This window comes from Ascaphus truei, chromosome 21 (assembly GCF_040206685.1).
Source record: "Ascaphus truei isolate aAscTru1 chromosome 21, aAscTru1.hap1, whole genome shotgun sequence".
NCBI classification, from domain to species: Eukaryota; Metazoa; Chordata; class Amphibia; order Anura; family Ascaphidae; genus Ascaphus; species Ascaphus truei.
In genome coordinates, this window is record NC_134503.1 from 14136254 (window position 1) to 14158512 (window position 22259).

Below are 22259 nucleotides of genomic sequence, written 5' to 3' on the forward strand. Positions count from 1 at the left end.
AATTATCCACCATTTATTTCTGGATTTGTAAGTACATCATTATAACATACAGTAATTAAAGCACCATTCCTACATTCTCAACAAAGTTTTGTGGCTTAGCGATAAAGATGTGCAAAACCTTCATACACACTGGCAAATCTGCAGAAACGTCACAAAAATAGCAACATTTACTAAAGATCTCGAAGCGTCGCCATCTTTTTCAGCGATCTAACATTCCCATGAAGATGCCATTTGGAAATCGTTTGCATTTTCCTAATTGTGAAAACATTTATGTATTTTTGGTGTAAAAATATGTTTTTACAATTCTGCGAGGATTTAGGAAGGCAAATCTCAATTACCCCGGGCCCCATATTTATCAGGCATCACTAAAAATGACCACCTGTATATGTTACTTTGATTCATTTATGCTTAGAAAGTCTCCAGGGAGTGAAACACTTACATTCAGCCTTTGCGGGAGACTGCGGTTAGTGCACAGCTTGAGTAGGCAGACATTTATCCTATGCCGACAATTTACCTAGGAACTTTCCATTTTGAAGCAAAGCAGCTTTTAATTATAAATGTAATGCCTGTACTATATTGTGATATATTTGGCTTATATTTTGCTTATGGGCATGCAGGTCTCTTTTATTTGTCTGAAACCCGCCCAGATGTTTCCCTGCTGAGTTACACAGGCCTAATCTTCATTTCCGAAAATTTGTAGGAATAATTGTGTCCTTTTCCAGTATACCAGACAATGCCTTCACCAAGGGGGCTTTTATCTCCCAGCAGATACAGTCCATTCAGGTTTGCTTCGTGACATTTATAGTACCACCAGCCTCCCTTGAACAGTACAGCACAGTTCTCTGGATTCCCATCGTTGTCCTGGTCCTTGGTGGTAAACGCCCTGTTGTTGTGATAAGCCAGAGAATCGCCTGAGCCGTAAAAAAAACAAACAAAAAAAACAATAACCGCCAGCAATGTAACCCCTAATCCGAAGGGAGGTGACAACAGTTGGGGCAGATTCAAATATACAGTATAAATGAACCTGTGCGACACTGATGCAAAAAAACACAAACTTCATTCATTAACAAAAAATATGCCAATGAAAGCAATCACATTTTTTTTTATATCGTCAAAAAGTTTAAGTATTTTTTTTTATTGATGAATAATTGTGTTTTGCAGCCAGAAGATTTTGAGAAATGACCAAATTGATTTGGAACTAGAGCTTTACAGGCGGTAACAGCAATAATACTAACTGTTCTCCCCTTACATGCTACAATATATCCCCCATATTACCTGCCTGATTCACACTGTTGTGTCATCTCTCACCTGCATCACCCTCAGTAAAGGCACCGACTAGTAACTTGTACTTCTCCGATTCTCCCAAAACTTTGAAGGATGCGTATTTGGCAAAATACTTTTTGTATTCAAAATCCATGAGATCAATGCGCAGCTCCCAGGTGCCCGTGAGAAAAGAAACATGGATCAGCACCGCCTTTACTAGCTCATAGCTTGTTCTTAAAGGTGCTTTAAAAAAAACCTTAACTTTGCGGTTCCCCCCCAATGTGAGCTCAGTGTGATGCCCTATAAAGCAGATTACCAGCCCTATGTTTACTTATTTTTTTGTTGCAGTTTGTTTTAGTTTTTATTTAAAAAGGCCCAAAGCCCGCAGCCGTGTTCCCGTGGCAACTTCTGCGGTTTATAATAACTTGCTCCATCCCACAGAGCTGGTTTCCACACAGATGTCAAAGGGCCTTATCAGTTAAGATCTCTTATATACGAGCTTCTCTTGACATCTAATAAATCTCTTGGGGGTGATTCGAAAAATCCCAATTGGTTTCAATGGGAATTTAGTTCAGAAAATGGCCGAACATCTGTATAAGGCTACTATAAATAGAATAAGGGTTTAGCAGGCATTTTGATGTGCTTTGTGGCCCACATTTTGGCAACATTTGACACCGCGATGTCACATTGCCATGGCAACGCGATGGGGTTAGGCACCCTGTTGCTGAGGCAACGCGACGCCATGTGACATCGCAGTGTCATTTGACGCTGAATAAGGAGGAGGGCGGCATGAAGGAGAAAGCAAGAACTGTACAGAGGCCGCACGCTCTCCCCGGGCAATCAGTGAGGGCCTCTGTATATGGGGAAAAAAGGGAAATATGCCGCTCTACGCCTGGGCCTATCGGTCCTAATGGGAAATCCGCCACGGATTGTGGGATAATTCTGGGGGGAAGAGATACATAGTTTAAAAATTGAGCAGGGAAAAAAGATTGGTGAAATCAGACATCCTATTCCGTTGTATGGTGAAGAAATCTTTAAAAAAAAGTAATAAATAGTCAGGGTGAACTGCACCCCCTGAAATAGCCCCTCAGCTCTTAAATGAGACATGACTGTCCACCTTCAATTTATATATAGGGTTTTATTGTAACATTTAGATGTACATCTTTTCTCAAGTACTGTATGTTCTGAGAGCCAGAGATGATTTTACACTGGCAAACCATTGCATCCTTATTTACTGTGAGACAGTGCAGTAAACCTGCATTTTGTAACCTTGAGGGAGACCGTGAGGGGGCTGATTTAGTCACTCCAGAAGAGTGTATGGAAAGGAAGAATGGTCTTCGGCTGGGTGATCTTACTATGTGCTGGCCTGGGTTGTACAGGAAAGAGTGGACTGCTGTAGTTACTGTGTAACTAATCCTAGAAGTTTAGACAAGAGAAGGCATCACTTCGGGGGAAATTATTCATCTGTGATAGTGATGAACGGTGCTCGAACATAATATATTGAATATATCCCTAAGGCCCAGATCCCTAAAAGAGTGCTAAAGTTTAGCACACCTTTAGTCCCATTCGGGAGTAAAGGTTTGCTATAACTTTACACCCTCTCGAGGATCTTGGCCTAAAGGCCATATTTATTATGCTGCTTCTAGTTCTTCCCACTGGGGGTTATTCATTATACTGCGATAGTGCCAATTGAGGGACAGAAACTCCTAGTGATTTGACTGGAAGTTTTTCTTGCGATAGTGCTCTGATTGTCACTATCATAGTGTAATACAGTGGTTCGTAAACTGGGGGGCAAGAGAATTTCTTGGGTGGGCGCAGTGGTTACAGAGGCCTCACACTCTTCCACACGGCATTTAAATTAAATTCCGGGGGAGGCGTGAGGCCTCTGTAACTCCCTTACCTGCTCTCAGCCGGGTCTTCGGCAATGCATCGCCATGGCAACGCGCATCAAATGACACTGCGGGGTCACATGACGTCACATGACCCGCGGCGTCATTTGACACTGAGTCCTTGGGGAGGGGGGGTGCAAACGCTGCAGCTGCCGGGAAAGGGGGTGCAGCTCAAGACGTTTGCGCACCCCTGGTGTAATAAATAACCCCACTGTGTGAAAGATGTTGACCTATATCTACTAAGCAATCTTCTGTCATAAGATACCTTCTGGCGCTGGAAGACACCATACAGCCCACTAACTTGAATGGGCGATATAATGTCTTCAAGCCTCAGGAGGTGCACTGTTGAAAGGGTGGACTGTTGAAGGGTGGACTTTTACTATTGGCAAGGATTTATCTTTATTTATGGTCTCATTTGAAATAAATTATCAAAAAATAGATTTCTTGGGTTCAACAAAAACCTTAAACTTTAGAAAGGTAGATTTTAATAAACTGTGGTCTAATCTAGTATTAATACAATGGGATGAGATTTTTGCAGGGAAAAATGTACAAGATACCGTAAATGGGCAGTCTTTAAAACATTGTTAGAAAAGCACACTTATCAGTGTATACCCTTGGGTAATAAGTATAAAAGAAATAAGTCAAAACCAATGTGGCTAAATAAACAGGTAGGGGAGGAAATGGACAAGAAGAGGAAGGCGTTTAGATTCTTTAAGTCAGAAGGGACGGAGACATCGTATCAGAATTATAAGGAATGTAACAAAAATGGCAAAAGGGCAATCAAATTAGCAAAAATGGATAATGAAAAAAGGATTGCAATAGAAAGTAAGGTCAACCCTAAAAAGTTCTTTAAGTACCTTAATAACAAAAAAATGAAAAAAGAAAATATAGGACCCTTTCAGTGTGAGATGGGTAGGCAGATTATTGGAGATAAGGAAAAAGCTGAGGTATTAAACAAATTCTTTGCCTCTGTGTTTACCAGGGAAGAATCAAGTTCAATAGTAGTGCCGCAGGAGGAAGCCACAACCTCCATATTAATGAACAATTGGTTAACTGAGGAAGATGTTCATAAGCGACTTGAAAAAATTAAAGTAAATAAGGCACCTGGCCCTGATTGCATACATCCAAGAGTTCTCAAGGAGTTAAGCTCAGTAATAGCCAAACCATTATATTTAATATTCAAGGACTCCATTTCTACAGGCTCAGTACCACAAGATAGGCGTAAAGCAGATGTGGTGCCTATATTTAAAAAGGGAGCTACAGTAGATCACAACCGGGAAATTATAGACCTGTAAGCCTGACTTCAATAGTAGGGAAACTACTTGAAGGTTTAATACGGGATAATATTCAGGAATACCTAATGGAACACAAAATTATTAGTAATAGTCAGCATGGATTTATGAAGGATAGATCTTGCCAAACGAACCTTATTTGTTTCTTTGAGGAGGTAAGTAGGAATTTAGACCAGGGTAATGCAGTTGATGTGGTCTACTTAGATTTTGCAAAGGCTTTTGATACGGTTTCACACAAGAGGTTGGTGTACAAAATAAAGAAAGTTGGACTCAGTAATAATATATGCACCTGGATTGAAAACTGGTTAAAGGACAGACAACAGGGGGTTGTCATAAATGGAACTTTTTCAGGTTGGGCTAAAGTCATGAGTGGAGTACCTCAGGGATTGGTACTGGGACCCCTGCTTTTTAACTTGTTTATTAATGACCTTGAGGTTGGGATCGAGAGCAAACTCTCCATCTTTGCATATGATACTAAATTTTGTAAGGTAATAGAATCAGAGCAGGATGTAATTTCTCTTCAGAAGGACTTGGAGAGACTGGAAACGTGGGCAGGTAAATGGCAGATGAGGTTTAATACAGATAAATGTAAGTTTTTTTGGGATGCAATAATAAAAAGGCGACTTACAAATTAAATGGAGATATATTGGGGGAATCCTTGATGGAGAAGGATTTAGGAGTGTTTGTAGACTGCAGGCTTAGCAATAGTGCCCAATGTCATACAGTAGCTGCAAAGGCAAACAAGATCTTATCTTGCATCAAACGGGCAATGGGTGGAAGGGAAGTAAACATAATTATGCCCCTTTACAAAGCACTAGTAAGACCACACCTTGAATATGGAGTTCAATTTTGGGCACCAATCCTAACAAAAGACATTATGGAACTAGAGAGAGTGCAGAGAAGAGCCACCAAATTCATAAAGGGGATGGACAACCTAACTTATGAGGAGAGGCTAGCTAAATTAGATTTATTTACATTAGAAAAGAGGCGTCTAAGAGGGGATATGATAACTATATACAAATATATTCGGGGACAATACAAGGAGCTTTCAAAAGAACTAATCATCCCACGGGCAGTACAAAGGACTCGGGGGCCATCCCTTAAGGTTGGAGGAAAGGAAATTTCACCAGTAACAAAGGAAAGGGTTCTTTACAGTAAGGGCAGTTCAAATGTGGAATTCATTACCCATGGAGACTGTGATGGCAGATACAATAGATTTGTTAAAAAAAAGGTTGGACATCTTTTTAGATGGGAAAGGTATACAGGGATATACCAAATAAGTATACATGGGAAGGATGTTGATCCAGGGATTAATCCGATTGCCAATTCTTGGAGTCAGGAAGGAATTAATTTTTCCCCTTAATGGAGTTTTTTGTTTGCCTTCCTCTGGATCAATAAGTAAGTATAGATATAGGATAAAGTATCTGTTGTCTAAATTTAGCATAGGTTGTCTTTTTTCAACCTCATCTACTATGTAACTATGTATGTAACTGTTATATACGCCTATAATACATATGATCTTTAACTGTGCATGCAATGTCTTGTATATAATGCATACCCTTGCTTACTTAATGTAACTATGTATTTGTAACCATGTATCTGTTATTATAACTCTGTGCCCAGGACATACATTGTGAGTATTACTTCCTGGTAAAACATTTTATAAATAAATAAATAATATAATATACCATCAGTAATCTGGGGGACCGGGAGGTGGGAAGAATGCGGCTTTAGTTACAGCATTTATTTTAATACAATGAGCCAGTTTAGGGAAGTATTTCCTACGTGCCATTATCTGGTGGATATAATGTACTATCTGTTATCTCATGAATCGGGAGGAGGGAAGAATGCTCCCTTACAGCATTTCTTTTAATACAATGAGCCAGTTTAGGGAAGTATTTCCTACGTGCCATTATCTGGTGGATTATATACTGTACTATCGGTTATCTTATGAATCGGGAGGTGGGAAGAATGCTCCCTTACAGCATTTCTTTTAATAAAACGTTTAGGTAACTATTGTTATCCAGACGTGCAGCCTTTCTGTTGACTTACGATCCATCCTCCTCCGTCTGTGTGCATGTCACACAGCACCTTGAGAGTTGTTTTGCCATCTGGATAGATCGTGTACCAGTCGCTTAGAAGCGACCCCTGATCCTGCAGCTCCTTACAGTTCCTTGCAGCTAAAGGATAAAGATAAGAAGCATGAAATTTGCGATTCCAGGAGAGCTTTTGTCAAACACATAAACAGAGCGCATCTTGTGCTTCAACTCAGTCTCTGTCTACACGGGCAAACAGGGCTCTGTGCCCCCATGTTCTTTTTACTCTCTTTTGGATGCCAACGTTTTTGTTTCCCTGGAACACATTACTCATGAGTATTTCTGAGAAAAACAGTGTTTATTGAATTAAAGCAGCAATCCCGCCCAAAATTGAACTGGATTTTAACAGGATTAGAACCGGGAGATTCTTCACAGCTATCCCACCCTGTTTTGGTCAGAGAGCCTATACAGGTAAGGGGAGGGGGGACTCTGACTGTACAAGCGCTTGCTGATCACACAGTGACATCCCATAAAAGGGGTCTGCCAGAGGAATTAAAACCCGCCCGTGTCTAACATAAACAAATACATCAAAGTACTTATAGGTGTCAGATTTGAGAAAAAATTTATATCTTACCCAGGTGAGACCCCTTAAACAGGTCACTGGAATTATTTCATTGTGGTCCTAGGAGGAATTGCCCCTTTAACTGAGATAGATATCCAACACACATTGATGGTGGTTTTTATTCTTAATGGTGCAAACCAACTACTGTAGAGCTGTTAGTGGCAAGTTCTTTATTAAACCGATGTGGAAATTCCTTATGTTTAAGTTTGGTTGTAACCAGTTGATATTCCTGTTCTCAGGTCATAACGGGTTAGGTTTTAGGTTTCAGGAATCAGATGTCATCTAGAGCAGGGGTTTACAACCTATTTTTTGGTTAAGGAACCCTACAGTATTTTAAATTCTGCAGAACCCCAACCCTCTCTTATAGTGCATCTGAGATCAGATGCATTGTAAGGAACCTCAAACCTCTCTAATAGTGCATCTGAGATCACATGCATTGTAAGAAACCCCAACCCTCTCTAATAGTGCATCTGAGATCAGATGAATTGTAAGGAACCTCAAACCTCTCTAATAGTGCATCTGAGATCACATGCATTGTAAGAAACCCCAACCCTCTCTAATAGTGCATCTGAGATCAGATGCATTGTAAGGAACCCCAACCCTCTCTAATAGCGTGACTGAGATCAGATGCATTGTAAGGAACCCCAACCCTCTCTAATAGTGCGCCTGAGATCAGATGCATTGTAAGGAACCCCAACCCCCTCTAATAGTGCCTCTGATATCAGATGCATTGTAAATTCTTCCGTATTTAGTACTATTTTCAAGTTACCTGAAAATTGCAGGGAACCTTTTAAGGGTGCCTGGGAAACCCAAGGGTTCCTATGAACCCTGGTGGAACAACACTGAGGATTGATATAGCATATGTAAGGCTTTCACTTACCATACAATATCTCTGGCGTGCCCGTGTCTCCTTTCTCTCCTAGTGGGAAAGCACATATGAGTTCTGCAGACTGTACATTAAGGGGCATATTTACTACGCCTTCTTCTGCCATAAGGTGTCTCCTGACGATGGAAGACAACTTGCAGCTCATTCAATTCAATGTGCTGGAAGATGTCTTATATCAGAAGACTTCTTAGTAAATATGTGACCATGTCTGTATAGCCCTGGTAGGTTTGGGCTATTATTCTGTCCTCCTCCTGTGCAGTAATACCTGGTAAGGGCCAGGTCTGCCAGGAGTAAATATGGGTTTTCCCCACACATTGTAGTTCAGTGGGTCAGAGAAGGTAGTACTCAGGCCTTGTGTCAATCAGAGGCACAGGGGTGGGTCTACTGGATCTGTATTAAACACCTTTGAGAGAGGATAGTCTATTCCAGCAAGCTGCCAGGGCTCTGGTACGCTTGAGGCCCTCCCTCTGGGAGAGGGGAAGAGATATTCCTCTTACTCTACAAGGGAGTAAGAGAAGAGCACGGACAGCTCCTAGGGCCCTGTCTAGGAGTGCTCTCCAGAGACATCCTGAAGGTGACAACCTCTGAGTGCTCTGTGCTGTGACAGAGACTGTGCTGAATCAAGAAGGACCAATAAAGACCATCTACTTTTATCTATACCTCCTGCCCGAGAGTGGAGTATATTGGGAGGAGGGGAATATAACTCTTTTGCAGATACATCACCCCATACTACTGGCGGCTGCACTAGATGGAGGTGCTGCATCAGTAAGAAGAATTCGGGCACAGCCCTAGAAGCCTGTCCTGTTATCCCCCATGTCATCGCGGGAGACCCAGGGCCCCCTGTTACCAGCAGGTATGCACCAACAAGAGCGATGTAAACAGAGGGATATTTCCCTTAGGAGACCCTACGTGAGATTGGGTACGGGAAAGAGGGTTACATCTGTATTGTATTGCACGTTCTGAAATGCTTCATAACTGGTAGCACAGTATCAGAGCTTATTCGCCCTATGTTTACTTTGTAGCTATTATAGCGCATTCACCCCATAAATCAGCAGATTTTGAGCTAGTAGGAGCAGTGCAATAAATCTATAATGGACATTGATAACCCTGTCTGTTACTTCCCTATATGACGCGCCTCTCTGGGGCTCTCTTCATTTTGTCCTTGTTTTCCAGCAGTGCCAAATTCAAATTTGTTTTAAATAAAGTATTTGGATCAACCTCACCAAACTTTTATGGGCCAATAATGCAACAACCCTGCTGGCAATAAGTACTTGAAATGTGCACCACCATGGCTTGGTTTTTCTTTCTTTCCTTCCTTAGGCCCGGCCATGGTGCCCGTCGCCCGCGTGGAGGCTGTGAGAAAGCGGGCGCTTTCCCTGGTCATGGTCGCTTTCCCTGGTCATGGTCGCCAGGCCATGGGGGGGGCGTGCTCTGGGGGCGTGCCTAGGGCGTCACGAAGCTGGTTCGCCCTCATCGGGCGAACTGCTCACGTGACCGGCCTGTCGCGCCAAGAAATCAGTTTGAACTGATTTCTTGCGCAACACGCGCCCCCTCCCGCGCGTTTCCGCACGCCGCATGGACGCCGCATGGACGCGAACACTGCCTTAAGGCAGTCTGTTCGCTCAGCCGCACGGTCTGCGGTACCATGACCCCAGCCTTACACTACATGCACAACTGTCAGCCAAATATATTTATTACCTGGAAGTTTTTTTTTTATTTGCACATAAAAGAAAGAATAATAACAGTGTGGGATAGTTACAGTAGTTTGTCCTCTTCCTTCCACACATCCATGTTTTTATGCACTTACTGTGTTCAGGACCAGTGCAAGGGTATTACTGTACGTGTCCTAGGCAAACCTACAGCTTGCCCCCCCCCCCTTGCATCCCCCCCACCCCCCACCCACCACAATTAACTTTAGAAAATTCTGCATTTATAATTACATCTTTATTTTACATTAAAAAGGAGAATATGATACTGATTGCATATTCTCATTGTACTGGGGAGGGAAGGGTAAAGTTATGTGCCTGGGGGGGAGAGGGGGGAGGTATGGGTCTGGGGGTAAAAGTATGGTCCTGGCCCAAAAGGGGCTAACCCGGCTTCAGGATCTGGAGGGCATCACGTATATACAATCTTTTGACCAAATTAAATCCTCTAAAAACATCCCAAATAGCGAATTCTTTAGGTATCTCCAGATCAGAGATTTCTACAATAAAACACCGATTAGGCCGGCACGTACAAATTTCGAACAGCTGTGTTCCAGAGACACGGACACAAGGGGACTCACATCTAGAATGTACAGGGAAGTGATCTGCCAGAAGACGACCACCGACAATAGACTGAGTTACATGGGACACTGGGAAGCAGACCTCGGGGAGACTCTAGAGGACGACGAGTGGGACAGCATTATACAGGCGGCTGCGAAAAGCTCAATCTGTACCACATTAAAGGAGAACGCATATAAAGTCCTGATGCGGTGGTATTACACCCCAACACGATTAGCTAAATTTGTGAGAGGCTACTCCCCTCTCTGTCCTAAACAGTGTGGGGAGGCAGCAGATCTGCGACACATGCTGTGGTCTTGCCCAAAAGTGGCCCCTATTTGGGAACAGATTAGAGACTGGATTCAGCGGATTCTCGGTTTGGAGATCCCCCTGGACCCGTGGCTGTTCATATTGGGCAGACGGATCTTGGGTATGTCGAATGCAGCGCATAAATTGATCGCGCATTTTGCTACAGCCACGAGATGCGAGATCGCAGCATTATGGAAGCAGCAAGATATACCAATTATCCCAAAGATCAGAAATAGGATTTGGCGTGTTTGCCGGATGGAACAATTAACAAGTTTGGTTAATGACTCCGGCGCAAATTATCTAAAAGTCTGGGCACCATGGTTGGCCCAGGTGGATATCCCGGGGGTTGATGCCACCACGATATTGCATTGATATATACAGGTGCGTTCTCCTTTGAAGGCCAGATAGGTGACAGGACATAGAGACGTACGGTCAGCGGACAACCCCCATGAGTATGCGAGGAAATGGGACAGAAGGGTAGGTTCGCCTAGAGTCAGCAAGGTATGGGTTGACATCTTGAGGCGGTCAAAGATGGTCAAAATAGACGGAATCACTCTCTCTCCCCCCCCCTCCCTCTTCCCTCCCCCCACCCCATTCCCCCCGTCTCGTTAGTCTTGTCGTATATGTGTCTTTGTATGTAGAAGTGCGTTCGTGCTGTTTATAACTGTATTTGCCAGAAAATTGGAAATGACATAATGGGCTGTGACACAATGTTTGCATATGTATCTTCCAATAAAAACTTAAGTTGGAAAAAAAAAAAAAAAAAAAGTATGGTCCTGGGGTGGTATGGAAAGCCAAAACAGAGGGACGGGAGGTTCAGACTGTGTCCTTACCTGCAGCTTTGGATGACAAGACCCACACTAAAGAGGGGCCTGTCAGCTTGCCTGTTAGAGGGGGCCTGCTAGAGGGGTCCCACAGAGGTGTATGTCAGAGGGTGTCCACAGAGGGCCTGTCTGTTCTACCGGCCTCCAGCAGGCCTCCTCTGAGAGGCACCTCTGACCTCTGACACATGTTAGGGTTGCCGGTAGTCCCAGTTGTCCCCCATCCCCGTCGGCAGCCCAACTGCTACATGGAATCGATAATCCAGGAATGGGGAGGGGGAGAAGGGAGGGGTAAGGGATGCTCCCGCATCAGCAGGTGTAGAGTGAATAAAAAATAGTAAGTCAAGCCAAATACCGGTGCAAAAGAGGAAAAGGTATAACTAAAGCAGAAGAGAGAAAATGTTCCTCCTTGAATGCACTCGGATAAGCCAGTGATTGATAGTAATGAGTGTATTTAAAAACCTTTTAATCACAAGAGAAGGTTAAAAAAGAATTGTATAGAGGGGCATGGTATATATAATCCAAGGCCAGCCCCTAGTAGGCAAACCAACAAAATCGTCCTCACTCGTGAGGAGATATAGGTATAACAACACCTTAATGTGGAACTGTGTCGCTCAGATAATCCCCTTTACTATAATACCAGATTAGAGGGCCCATAAACCATATGGAGATCCTTTTGTCAATAATTCAATGAACCTAAAATGGTATAGGTCATTGAAGCTAAGTTTGGAGGGTAATTATCTTACACCGAATGGACAGATGGTGTATATCTGGGTGATGTCCCTAGTCCACTTAAGCGGTGTGTACAATAAATAAACAAAACATGGTGAAAACAATAACAACGCAACAAAGATGATAATCAAAAAAAGAAAACTCAACCACCATGTACATGTAGTAGTGAGATGCGTAGCTGAATAGTGTGTGAGCTCTGCAAAGGGCAAGCACAAAGTGTGCTAACGGAGACGCCCTGAGGCACGGTTCAAGGACCGTATCCAGTTATAGCCTCTATATACTAATTAATGTTTAGTGCAGAGATCAAAATCACAAATGGCCTCTCTAGAGTCCGGTAATTAACACTAATCAGGCCCAATAGTTATAAATGGCTGATAGGTACATGGGGTAAGGAACAAACTGACTCATAAATCATATTGAGTCTCCCTCTCAGCGGGTAAATATAACATATACACAGCTAGGGCTGATAATGGTCAGTGAACAGTACCCCTGGTTACACCCCCCTCTCTCTTATGTGCATATATTATGCTGGTAACCTGAATGGTAGCTATGATAGAATGGAGACATAGCAAACATAACAATGCACAGTAAAATGTCAGGACAAAAAAGTGTCTTAAGTCCTAATAAAGGTGCTACTTAGCTCTTGGGTGCATTCAGAAGCCGTTGCACCATCGTTGGTGGAAGGAAACGGCAGCATGATACCAGGGGAGGGGTGTTCCAGTCTCGAGGCGGCAGCTACAGCCGCGGAGGCGCCATCTTGGGTGCGGTGACGTCACCACGCTCGTAGTCACCTGACGCATGTTTCGTGCGGGATCGCGCTTTCTCAAAGGTATGTGCACGCTCTCAAAGTGCACTTTAAGTAACTAGTGGTTGCCACAGCGACCGCTGGGGGCGTGTCTCCCCTTGGTCGCTTGCTTGCCTGAACTGCTGCACTGTCTGTTTCGCAGCCGGCTCTAATTAGTGAATCATATCATGACCTGCATATATCTGGGGGTATTATTAACCCTAGTAGTTAACCAATGAGCAGTATCATCGTCCATATGCACCCCAGGATATATAAATGCCATGTGTGTCATATGGATACTGCGGATGCAGATAAACAGAAGCCCCAATAAGGTTGTGTCATATTCTCCTAGTGGTTCTCCTTAAAGTGGCAGTATCACATAGATACAGTAGCTATATCCTTGCCCCAATAGAGTGTGATAGAAGGTCCAGTACCCCTGACTATGACACTTTGTGACAGTTTAGGACACGGGGTAAAATAGAAAAAGGGAAGGAAAGGAGGTAGGTGATTCTCCTTAAAGTGACTATGTCACATAGATACAATAGCTACAAGCTTGCCACCGTAGAGTGTTATAGGGGATCCAGTACCCCTAGTTATGACACGTTGTGATGGCTTGGGGTATGTGGTATGGGGTAGAGGAGAAGGAAGAAAAGGAGGTAGGTAACCCCACTCCCATCTGCAGTGGCAGAAAAGTTTCTGCCCGCTGATGGTTATAGTTGGGGTCATGGGCATCATAAGGAGGGTAGATATTAGCAAAAGGGGAAGCGAGAGGTCAAAGTGCGTACAGAGATGCCGTCCGCCTCAGGGGCAGAAACATATGTAGGGTAAGACAGGATACATCGCTGGATGATGTTTAGCACACTCATTGGTGTGTGTGGGATAGGGCAGGGTTGGCAGGTCACAGGGACATCAAATAAACGGGGAAAAGAGAAATTCCTCGTTTAGTCCCCATGGGACTAAAGTGCCCAGAGTGTAAATCCAACGAGATTCCCGTCGTAGAATCTCGTTGTCCCAGTCCCCTCCTCTACTATGATTGGATACGGCCTCAATCCCCACAAATTGAATAACTGAGGATAGTCCTTGATGTTGATTGTGGACGTGGTTAGCAACAGGGGTATCCCGATGGTTACGGATATCCCCTAAATGCTCAAGAACTCTGTGCCTCAACTGTCTTTTTGTTTTTCCAATATATTTTTTCTTGCAGACACAGACAATCTGATAGACCACGCCCACAGTTCTACAATTAATAAACTGACGGATGTTGAAGCTACGTGTGTCATTCCAGTTATTAAAAGTCTTTGTAGAGAGACAAGAGGTGCATGCAGTGCATTTGTGACATTTAAAACAGCCATTCGATCTGTTGGCAAGCCACGTCCCTGTAGATGGTCTCTGATAGTGGCTATGTACCAACAGATCACGTAGACTACTGGCTCTCCTGCTTACAATGGTCGCCCTCTCGTTCAGGACCTCTCTCAGATCCACATCCTCACGTAATACATGCCAGTGTGTGTTCATAATGTTGGTAATTTCTGGCCATTGGTTGTTGAACGTACCAATGAAACGTATCACTTGTTTTTCAATAGGTGATGTGGCTTTGTCATCCAGCAATGTATTCCTGTCAGTGTGCCTAGCTCGTTGATACGCTCTCTTAATGACCCTATTGCTATATCCCCTTTCCATGAATCTTTGTTTCATGGCTGATGACATGTTCGTAACAGCCTCCTCAGAGCAGATAGCCATCACCCAAAACATCTGCTAAGGGGAATACCTACTGGCCAGTTTTTACGCCTGAGGAGGAATTGTTCCTCTAACGAGGACTTTGAAACTCAGTCATCAGCCATGAAACAAAGATTCATGGAAAGGGGATATAGCAATAGGGTCATTAAGAGAGCGTATCAACGAGCTAGGCACACTGACAGGAATACATTGCTGGATGACAAAGCCACATCACCTATTGAAAAACAAGTGATACGTTTCATTGGTACGTTCAACAACCAATGGCCAGAAATTACCAACATTATGAACACACACTGGCATGTATTACGTGAGGATGTGGATCTGAGAGAGGTCCTGAACGAGAGGGCGACCATTGTAAGCAGGAGAGCCAGTAGTCTACGTGATCTGTTGGTACATAGCCACTATCAGAGACCATCTACAGGGACGTGGCTTGCCAACAGATCGAATGGCTTTTTTAAATGTCACAAATGCACTGCATGCACCTCTTGTCTCTCTACAAAGACTTTTAATAACTGGAATGACACACGTAGCTTCAACATCCGTCAGTTTATTAATTGTAGAACTGTGGGCGTGGTCTATCAGATTGTCTGTGTCTGCAAGAAAAAATATATTGGAAAAACAAAAAGACAGTTGAGGCACAGAGTTCTTGAGCATTTAGGGGATATCCGTAACCATCGGGATACCCCTGTTGCTAACCACGTCCACAATCAACATCAAGGACTATCCTCAGTTATTCAATTTGTGGGGATTGAGGCCGTATCCAATCATAGTAGAGGAGGGGACTGGGACAACGAGATTCTACGACGGGAATCTCGTTGGATTTACACTCTGGGCACTTTAGTCCCATGGGGACTAAACGAGGAATTTCTCTTTTCCCCGTTTATTTGATGTCCCTGTGACCTGCCAACCCTGCCCTATCCCACACACACCAATGAGTGTGCTAAACATCATCCAGCGATGTATCCTGTCTTACCCTACATATGTTTCTGCCCCTGAGGCGGACGGCATCTCTGTACGCACTTTGACCTCTCGCTTCCCCTTTTGCTAATATCTACCCTCCTTATGATGCCCATGACCCCAACTATAACCATCAGCGGGCAGAAACTTTTCTGCCACTGCAGATGGGAGTGGGGTTACCTACCTCCTTTTCTTCCTTCTCCTCTACCCCATACCACATACCCCAAGCCATCACAACGTGTCATAACTAGGGGTACTGGATCCCCTATAACACTCTACGGTGGCAAGCTTGTAGCTATTGTATCTATGTGACATAGTCACTTTAAGGAGAATCACCTACCTCCTTTCCTTCCCTTTTTCTATTTTACCCCGTGTCCTAAACTGTCACAAAGTATCATAGTCAGGGGTACTGGACCTTCTATCACACTCTATTGGGGCAAGGATATAGCTACTGTATCTATGTGATACTGCCACTTTAAGGAGAACCACTAGGAGAATATGACACAACCTTATTGGGGCTTCTGTTTATCTGCATCCGCAGTATCCATATGACACACATGGCATTTATATATCCTGGGGTGCATATGGACGATGATACTGCTCATTGGTTAACTACTAGGGTTAATAATACCCCCAGATATATGCAGGTCATGATATGATTCACTAATTAGAGCCGGCTGCGAAACAGACAGTGCAGCAGTTCAGGCAAGCAAGCGACCAAGGGGAGACACGCCCCCAGCGGTCGCTGTGGCAACCACTAGTTACTTAAAGTGCACTTTGAGAGCGTGCACATACCTTTGAGAAAGCGCGATCCCGCGCGAAACGTGCGTCAGGTGACTACGAGCGTGGTGACGTCACCGCACCCAAGATGGCGCCTCCGCGGCTGTAGCTGCCGCCTCGAGACTGGAACACCCCTCCCCTGGTATCATGCTGCCGTTTCCTTCCACCAACGATGGTGCAACGGCTTCTGAATGCACCCAAGAGCTAAGTAGCACCTTTATTAGGACTTAAGACACTTTTTTGTCCTGACATTTTACTGTGCATTGTTATGTTTGCTATGTCTCCATTCTATCATAGCTACCATTCAGGTTACCAGCATAATATATGCACATAAGAGAGAGGGGGGTGTAACCAGGGGTACTGTTCACTGACCATTATCAGCCCTAGCTGTGTATATATTATATTTACCCGCTGAGAGACTCAATATGATTTATGAGTCAGTTTGTTCCTTACCCCATGTACCTATCAGCCATTTATAACTATTGGGCCTGATTAGTGTTAATTACCGGACTCTAGAGAGGCCATTTGTGATTTTGATCTCTGCACTAAACATTAATTAGTATATAGAGGCTATAACTGGATACGGTCCTTGAACCGTGCCTCAGGGCGTCTCCGTTAGCACACTTTGTGCTTGCCCTTTGCAGAGCTCACACACTATTCAACTACGTATCTCACTACTACATGTACATGGTGGTTGAGTTTTCTTTTTTTGATTATCATCTTTGTTGCGTTGTTATTGTTTTCACCATGTTTTGTTTATTTATTGTACACACCGCTTAAGTGGACTAGGGACATCACCCAGATATACACCATCTGTCCATTCGGTGTAAGATAATTACCCTCCAGACTTAGCTTCAATGACCTATACCATTTTAGGTTCATTGAATTATTGACAAAAGGATCTCCATATGGTTTATGGGCCCTCTAATCTGGTATTATAGTAAAGGGGATTATCTGAGCGACACAGTTCCACATTAAGGTGTTGTTATACCTATATCTCCTCACGAGTGAGGACGATTTTGTTGGTTTGCCTACTAGGGGCTGGCCTTGGATTATATATACCATGCCCCTCTATACAATTCTTTTTAAACCTTCTCTTGTGATTAAAAGGTTTTTAAATACACTCATTACTATCAATCACTGGCTTATCCGAGTGCATTCAAGGAGGAACTTTTTCTCTCTTCTGCTTTTGCTACATGGAATCCCCAGTTTTTTGCCGCCCCCCACATTTTTCTGCTCTAAGCAACCGCTCAGTTTGCCTAGGGGTTAAACCAGCCCGGGCTGTGTTACAGTCTCCTCTCTGCTGCTCTCTCACTCTATTTGTTTTTATTCCATCAACTGCCCATCTCCCCATTGAAATTCCAATTGTAACTTTGTGCTGCTAACTGCCTCCCATAGATCCCCTCGCTGGCGGCTCCTCTGCAAATTTCCCGGGCAGCAGCTCAGCTCTTATAATCCCTGAATCTTGAAAGGGTGTCAGTTTGACTCCCTTACATCTGTGTGGACTGTGACTTTGTCACCAACCTTTTGGCTCATGTGGTTCAGCCTTCCCTGCAGGTCCTGAAAAACAATAGAATACTTTTATAAAATATTTATCAAATCCATGACTCATATCAGCAGTAGCAGAGGTTGGGGAGCGCAGTTTTCACCAATTATGAAAAACTTAAAAATACAGCGCAGTGCAATATGCTCCAGCAACCATAACCACCCCAAAACTCTTGTACATCAAACATCCATCAATGAATGTGAGCAGTGTATTTATAATACGTTATACTTTTATGGAACGCTGATCACTTACAATCCCCACAAAATCCCTTTCGAGTTTGTTCATCTGTTTACTGGTGCTTTTTTTTACCCTGCACCCCACATCTGTAGGACATAATTGCAGTAATTTATTGTGTGTGCCAACAGTTTGTATATTTTTGTCAGTTTCCTTATATAGCATCTGTTGTACGCCTAGAATGAGATGCTTTGAACAAGGACTCGATTTGTATTTGATGAAGCTAGTTCATGGGAGGAAACATTACTATGAGAAAAGTAACACTTTTGGTGCAATTTTAAACGATTGTGTTTAAAAATGTAGAGCTTTTTTATTTATTACATTTGTTTTATTTTGCACATAGAAAATGCTAAATTGGGAATGTATACATTTACAGTATAAAACGTAATTTTTGTTATTAAATGTTTACTAAGTTACATCATAATATAAAGATGATGCTGTGGAGTTCGGAATTCAGGATAATCGGAGAAGTGTTCAACATGTTTTGTTTGAGGTCTTTCAAATGTACATTCTGGATCATGTTCTAGTCCTGGAGACGTGTAGTTTCATTGTAGTTTCTATACATACTAATATAATAGTGTGTATAGAGGTTTGAACATTTCACAGGTCCCTTCTTCTGGTCTACAGATTCTTGTCGGCCCCTTTAGAGGTAAAACAGCCTGTGAGGATTCCACATGTCTTGTGTGGGAGACACACTCACCGTTCTCTCCTGGTGATCCAGGTTCTCCTTTTTGACCTGGAGATCCCAGGGCGTCCTCTCAAGATGGTCTACCTGTCGCCACTCTCCACTTCTGTGGGCAGATACAAGAAGGGTAAAAAGATAGAAGAGGGAGTTATCGAAAAAGATGATAGATAAAAAGGAAGAAGTAGAAAAGTAATGGCAGAAATACAGGAGGCACGCAGAAGAAAAGGGAAGAATGGTCGATACAGAAGTTTGCAATGTTCCCATCAGGAACAAGACCCACTAAACATTTTCCTGATGATCTTTAGTTAAATGATCACTTTACCTGCCCACAATTGTAACTGTGCTCAGAAATCTTCCACGTGGCCTCTTCTAATCCCGAATAGTCGTGTAAAGGATTCTGCATTGTTCACTGTGACTGACATTCGCTATGGGTGTAGGTGGCACTGTGTGCTCATTTGCATGTCATTTCCCAGAATCCCTTGCTGCAGTGGAAGTGCTGAGTGATATTGGTGAAAGGCGGGGTTGCAGACCTGTCTAAGACATGCAAATGAGCATACAGTAATATTTCCATTTGCTATATGCTTTACGGTGGATGGTTTTTGTCACCTTTTTTACCCACCATAACTTAATTGTGTGTATGTGTGTGTGTGTGTGTGTGTGTATATATATGTATATATATATATATATATATATATATTTTATACGTTAATACACTAGGTGTGCGCCTGTTTGTTTTTTATATATATATATATATATATATATATATATATATATATATATATATAATATTTATTTCCCCTCCCACCCTGTAGTGCCACCGTAGAGAACCCTTACAACTGTTTTTCCCCTATGAGCCCTTCATTCCCCAGTTTGACTCTATATATTGTTGCTAATTTACAATCAAACTTTTTGCTGTAAAAACATACAGGGTAAATTAGGCGACCGCTGCTCGAGGAACTAACATGTTAGGTTAAAGAATCCCGAAATCAGATCTTTGTTCACAATCTAGTGGAAGAGTCATTATAATCCTAAATATTGTGTATGTGTTTATCAGGGACTTACCTGGGCCTGCACCCTCAGCATCACAGAGTGTGGTCACCAGCAAGAATACTGTGATTGCTGAAGTCCACATGATAGTTGTCGGTTGTTTGGACCCTTCTTTCCTTCAGCACGTTCACTGGATTGTTGTTTGAGCAGAGGACAGACAGGCTTATAAAGAAATGTTGATAGCGCCTCCTTATCTAAACACCTCCCCTTTATTTCATATTTATGAAGACTCTCAGACAGCAACGTCCATGTGACTGTACAGAGTCGCGAGTTTTGAACTGACACTACACCGCCCGGTTATACATAAACACAAATACAACCCAGTTTATTACAAGAGTCAAAGTGACACACGATGCTGAACGTGGGGTTGCATTTAATCCGTTTTACTTTCGCTACTGCATATAGCCTGTGAATATATCCGCAAACGAAGTGAGATAAACGGAGGGCTCAATCTATTACCATCACTATTGATTTTCAAGAATCCCGCCGGCAAGCATTAAAGTGGCACCAGCGCAACAACGTATGCATTGTTACTATTGCATACGAATACCACACACCCGCTGGTATTTCCATCTGCTTTAGTGTGTGATTACTAGCAGCCAACAGAGGCTCACAATACAATGCGTCTCAGGGATTCTATATGCAGAGCAAAATAAGCTCATTATGTAATGCAACCCCAATGGACCTAAAACATATAGACAATTAAGTCTTCAACTGTAGCATCTATACTGACAATGCATTAAACAACGAAACACAGTGTTAAATCACGAAACAATCATTGACCATTGGCAGTGATTAAGAATGTTACTCTATATACTCACCTGTACATAACCAAGGTATTTTGACAACACGCCATCACGCAGTCAATCTACCAAGGAACAATCTCGGCAGCACCTATAAAGTCAATTATTAGGGCTACTATATATCTTCGCTCTGTGAGATACACTAGCAGCCAACAGGGTCTTACAACACTATATGCCTCAAGGATTCTGGATGCAGAACAAAATAAGCTCATTATATAATGTCATCACAACGGACCTAAAACATATAGACAATCAAGTCTTCGGCAGTATCATCTATACTGACAAGGGGTATGTGCACAACCTGTGTACTCAACAACAAAATACAGAGATATACAGTATAAACTACGAAACAACCATTGACCATAAGTAGTGACTAAGTATGCCACTCTATATATTCACTTGTATATAACCGAGGTATTTTGGCAGTACGCCATTACGCAGTCACTCTACTGAGGAACACTTTCAGCCGCACCCACAAAGTTAATTATTAGGGCTACTATACATCTTCGCTCTGTGAGATACAATATACAAGAGTGAATAGGGTAAACATATTACCCCGGAAATACGGAGTCACCAAACGATATCTATAGTGACCATACACACCACCTTAGATGGAAATAGACGTCAGAGGTCTAATATTGAGAGAATCACTCTATCCATCTAAGGCTATTACCCGTATACATGTATAGCAATATAGGAAATACACCACAAGAATAAGTTACTAGTCGTGCTATATATCTTTGACACTCAGTACTATTCCTATTAAGACTAGTCATTCTAGGTACCCGATTTTAGACACACCTCCTCTTATCAATTCAGGGTCAAACTAAAGGTATATTAATACCATACCCATTGGTTCTTTCAAGAGGAGCTGTCTCCGGGAAGAGCAGAATGAACTATAGCCATTTAACTTTCAGGTATATTTCTTCCTTGGAAAAACATCTCTTGAGCTAGTCTCTAGCATCATAGAGGCATTAGGAGTTTCATATTTTTAAGTAAGTCATTTAGTAATTTAGACAATTATGTCATAATAAAGTTTTATATGTTGTATGTTTTGCGTACTATAAGACCAAGATTTAATACAACTCAGGTCTGTGGTGCGCCCTAGTGGGGATCTTTTGGTGTGCTCTTCACACTTACATCCCTTTTGTCTATTGCACAATTTCTACAGAAATGTTTTCCTGTTCCTCTTCTCATTAATATAACTTTTTCATAGCTTCCCACCTTTTAAAAACACCTCAGACTGGTACTGTATTTATCGTTCTGGTTTGTTACCGTCTTGCCACAAGTGATGCCAAGTCGCAGGGAGTTGGTGGAATTTTGGTCAGCTATTAATAATGAAGGGTTAAGAATTAAACACAAAATGTTGGATGAAAGGTAAATACATTACTAGTGGTTACATGCATCTTGTTCTATAAGCAAAAATTTTTTAAGAAAATTGATGTGGCAATGTTCTGACAAGAAAATTACTTGTTCAAGAGATTGATTCGGGTTGTCGATCTCAGCCACGAGTGCGCACATGAATAACACCAACACCAGTTGTTATGGGTAAATATAATTTATTGTGTACTTAGC

The 22259-nt window shown here is 42.6% G+C and overlaps 1 protein-coding gene across 1 annotated transcript; it reads right to left on the reverse strand.

Annotated features, from left to right (window-relative positions):
- On the reverse strand, nucleotides 1-20017 carry LOC142472178 (ficolin-2-like). Its single transcript, XM_075579038.1, has 7 exons — nucleotides 19897-20017; nucleotides 18850-18940; nucleotides 17894-17929; nucleotides 7983-8021; nucleotides 6497-6624; nucleotides 1309-1396; nucleotides 1-911 (listed from the first exon to the last, which is right to left on the reverse strand). The coding sequence occupies exons 5-7, from the start codon at nucleotides 6521-6523 to the stop codon at nucleotides 664-666; spliced, it is 363 nt and encodes a 120-aa protein (XP_075435153.1). The 5' UTR covers nucleotides 6524-6624; nucleotides 7983-8021; nucleotides 17894-17929; nucleotides 18850-18940; nucleotides 19897-20017; the 3' UTR covers nucleotides 1-663.
- Nucleotides 20018-22259: the final 2242 nt, after the last annotated feature.

Coding starts and splice junctions, on each gene's coding strand:
- LOC142472178 (XM_075579038.1), bottom strand. CDS start 6,523: ATGCACACAGACGGAGGAGGATGGATC. Junction 1,397..6,496: donor CAGACGGAGGAGGATGGATC/GTAAGTCAACAG, acceptor GAATACAAAAAG/TATTTTGCCAAATACGCATC. Junction 912..1,308: donor CTTTACTGAGGGTGATGCAG/GTGAGAGATGAC, acceptor TTTACGGCTCAG/GCGATTCTCTGGCTTATCAC.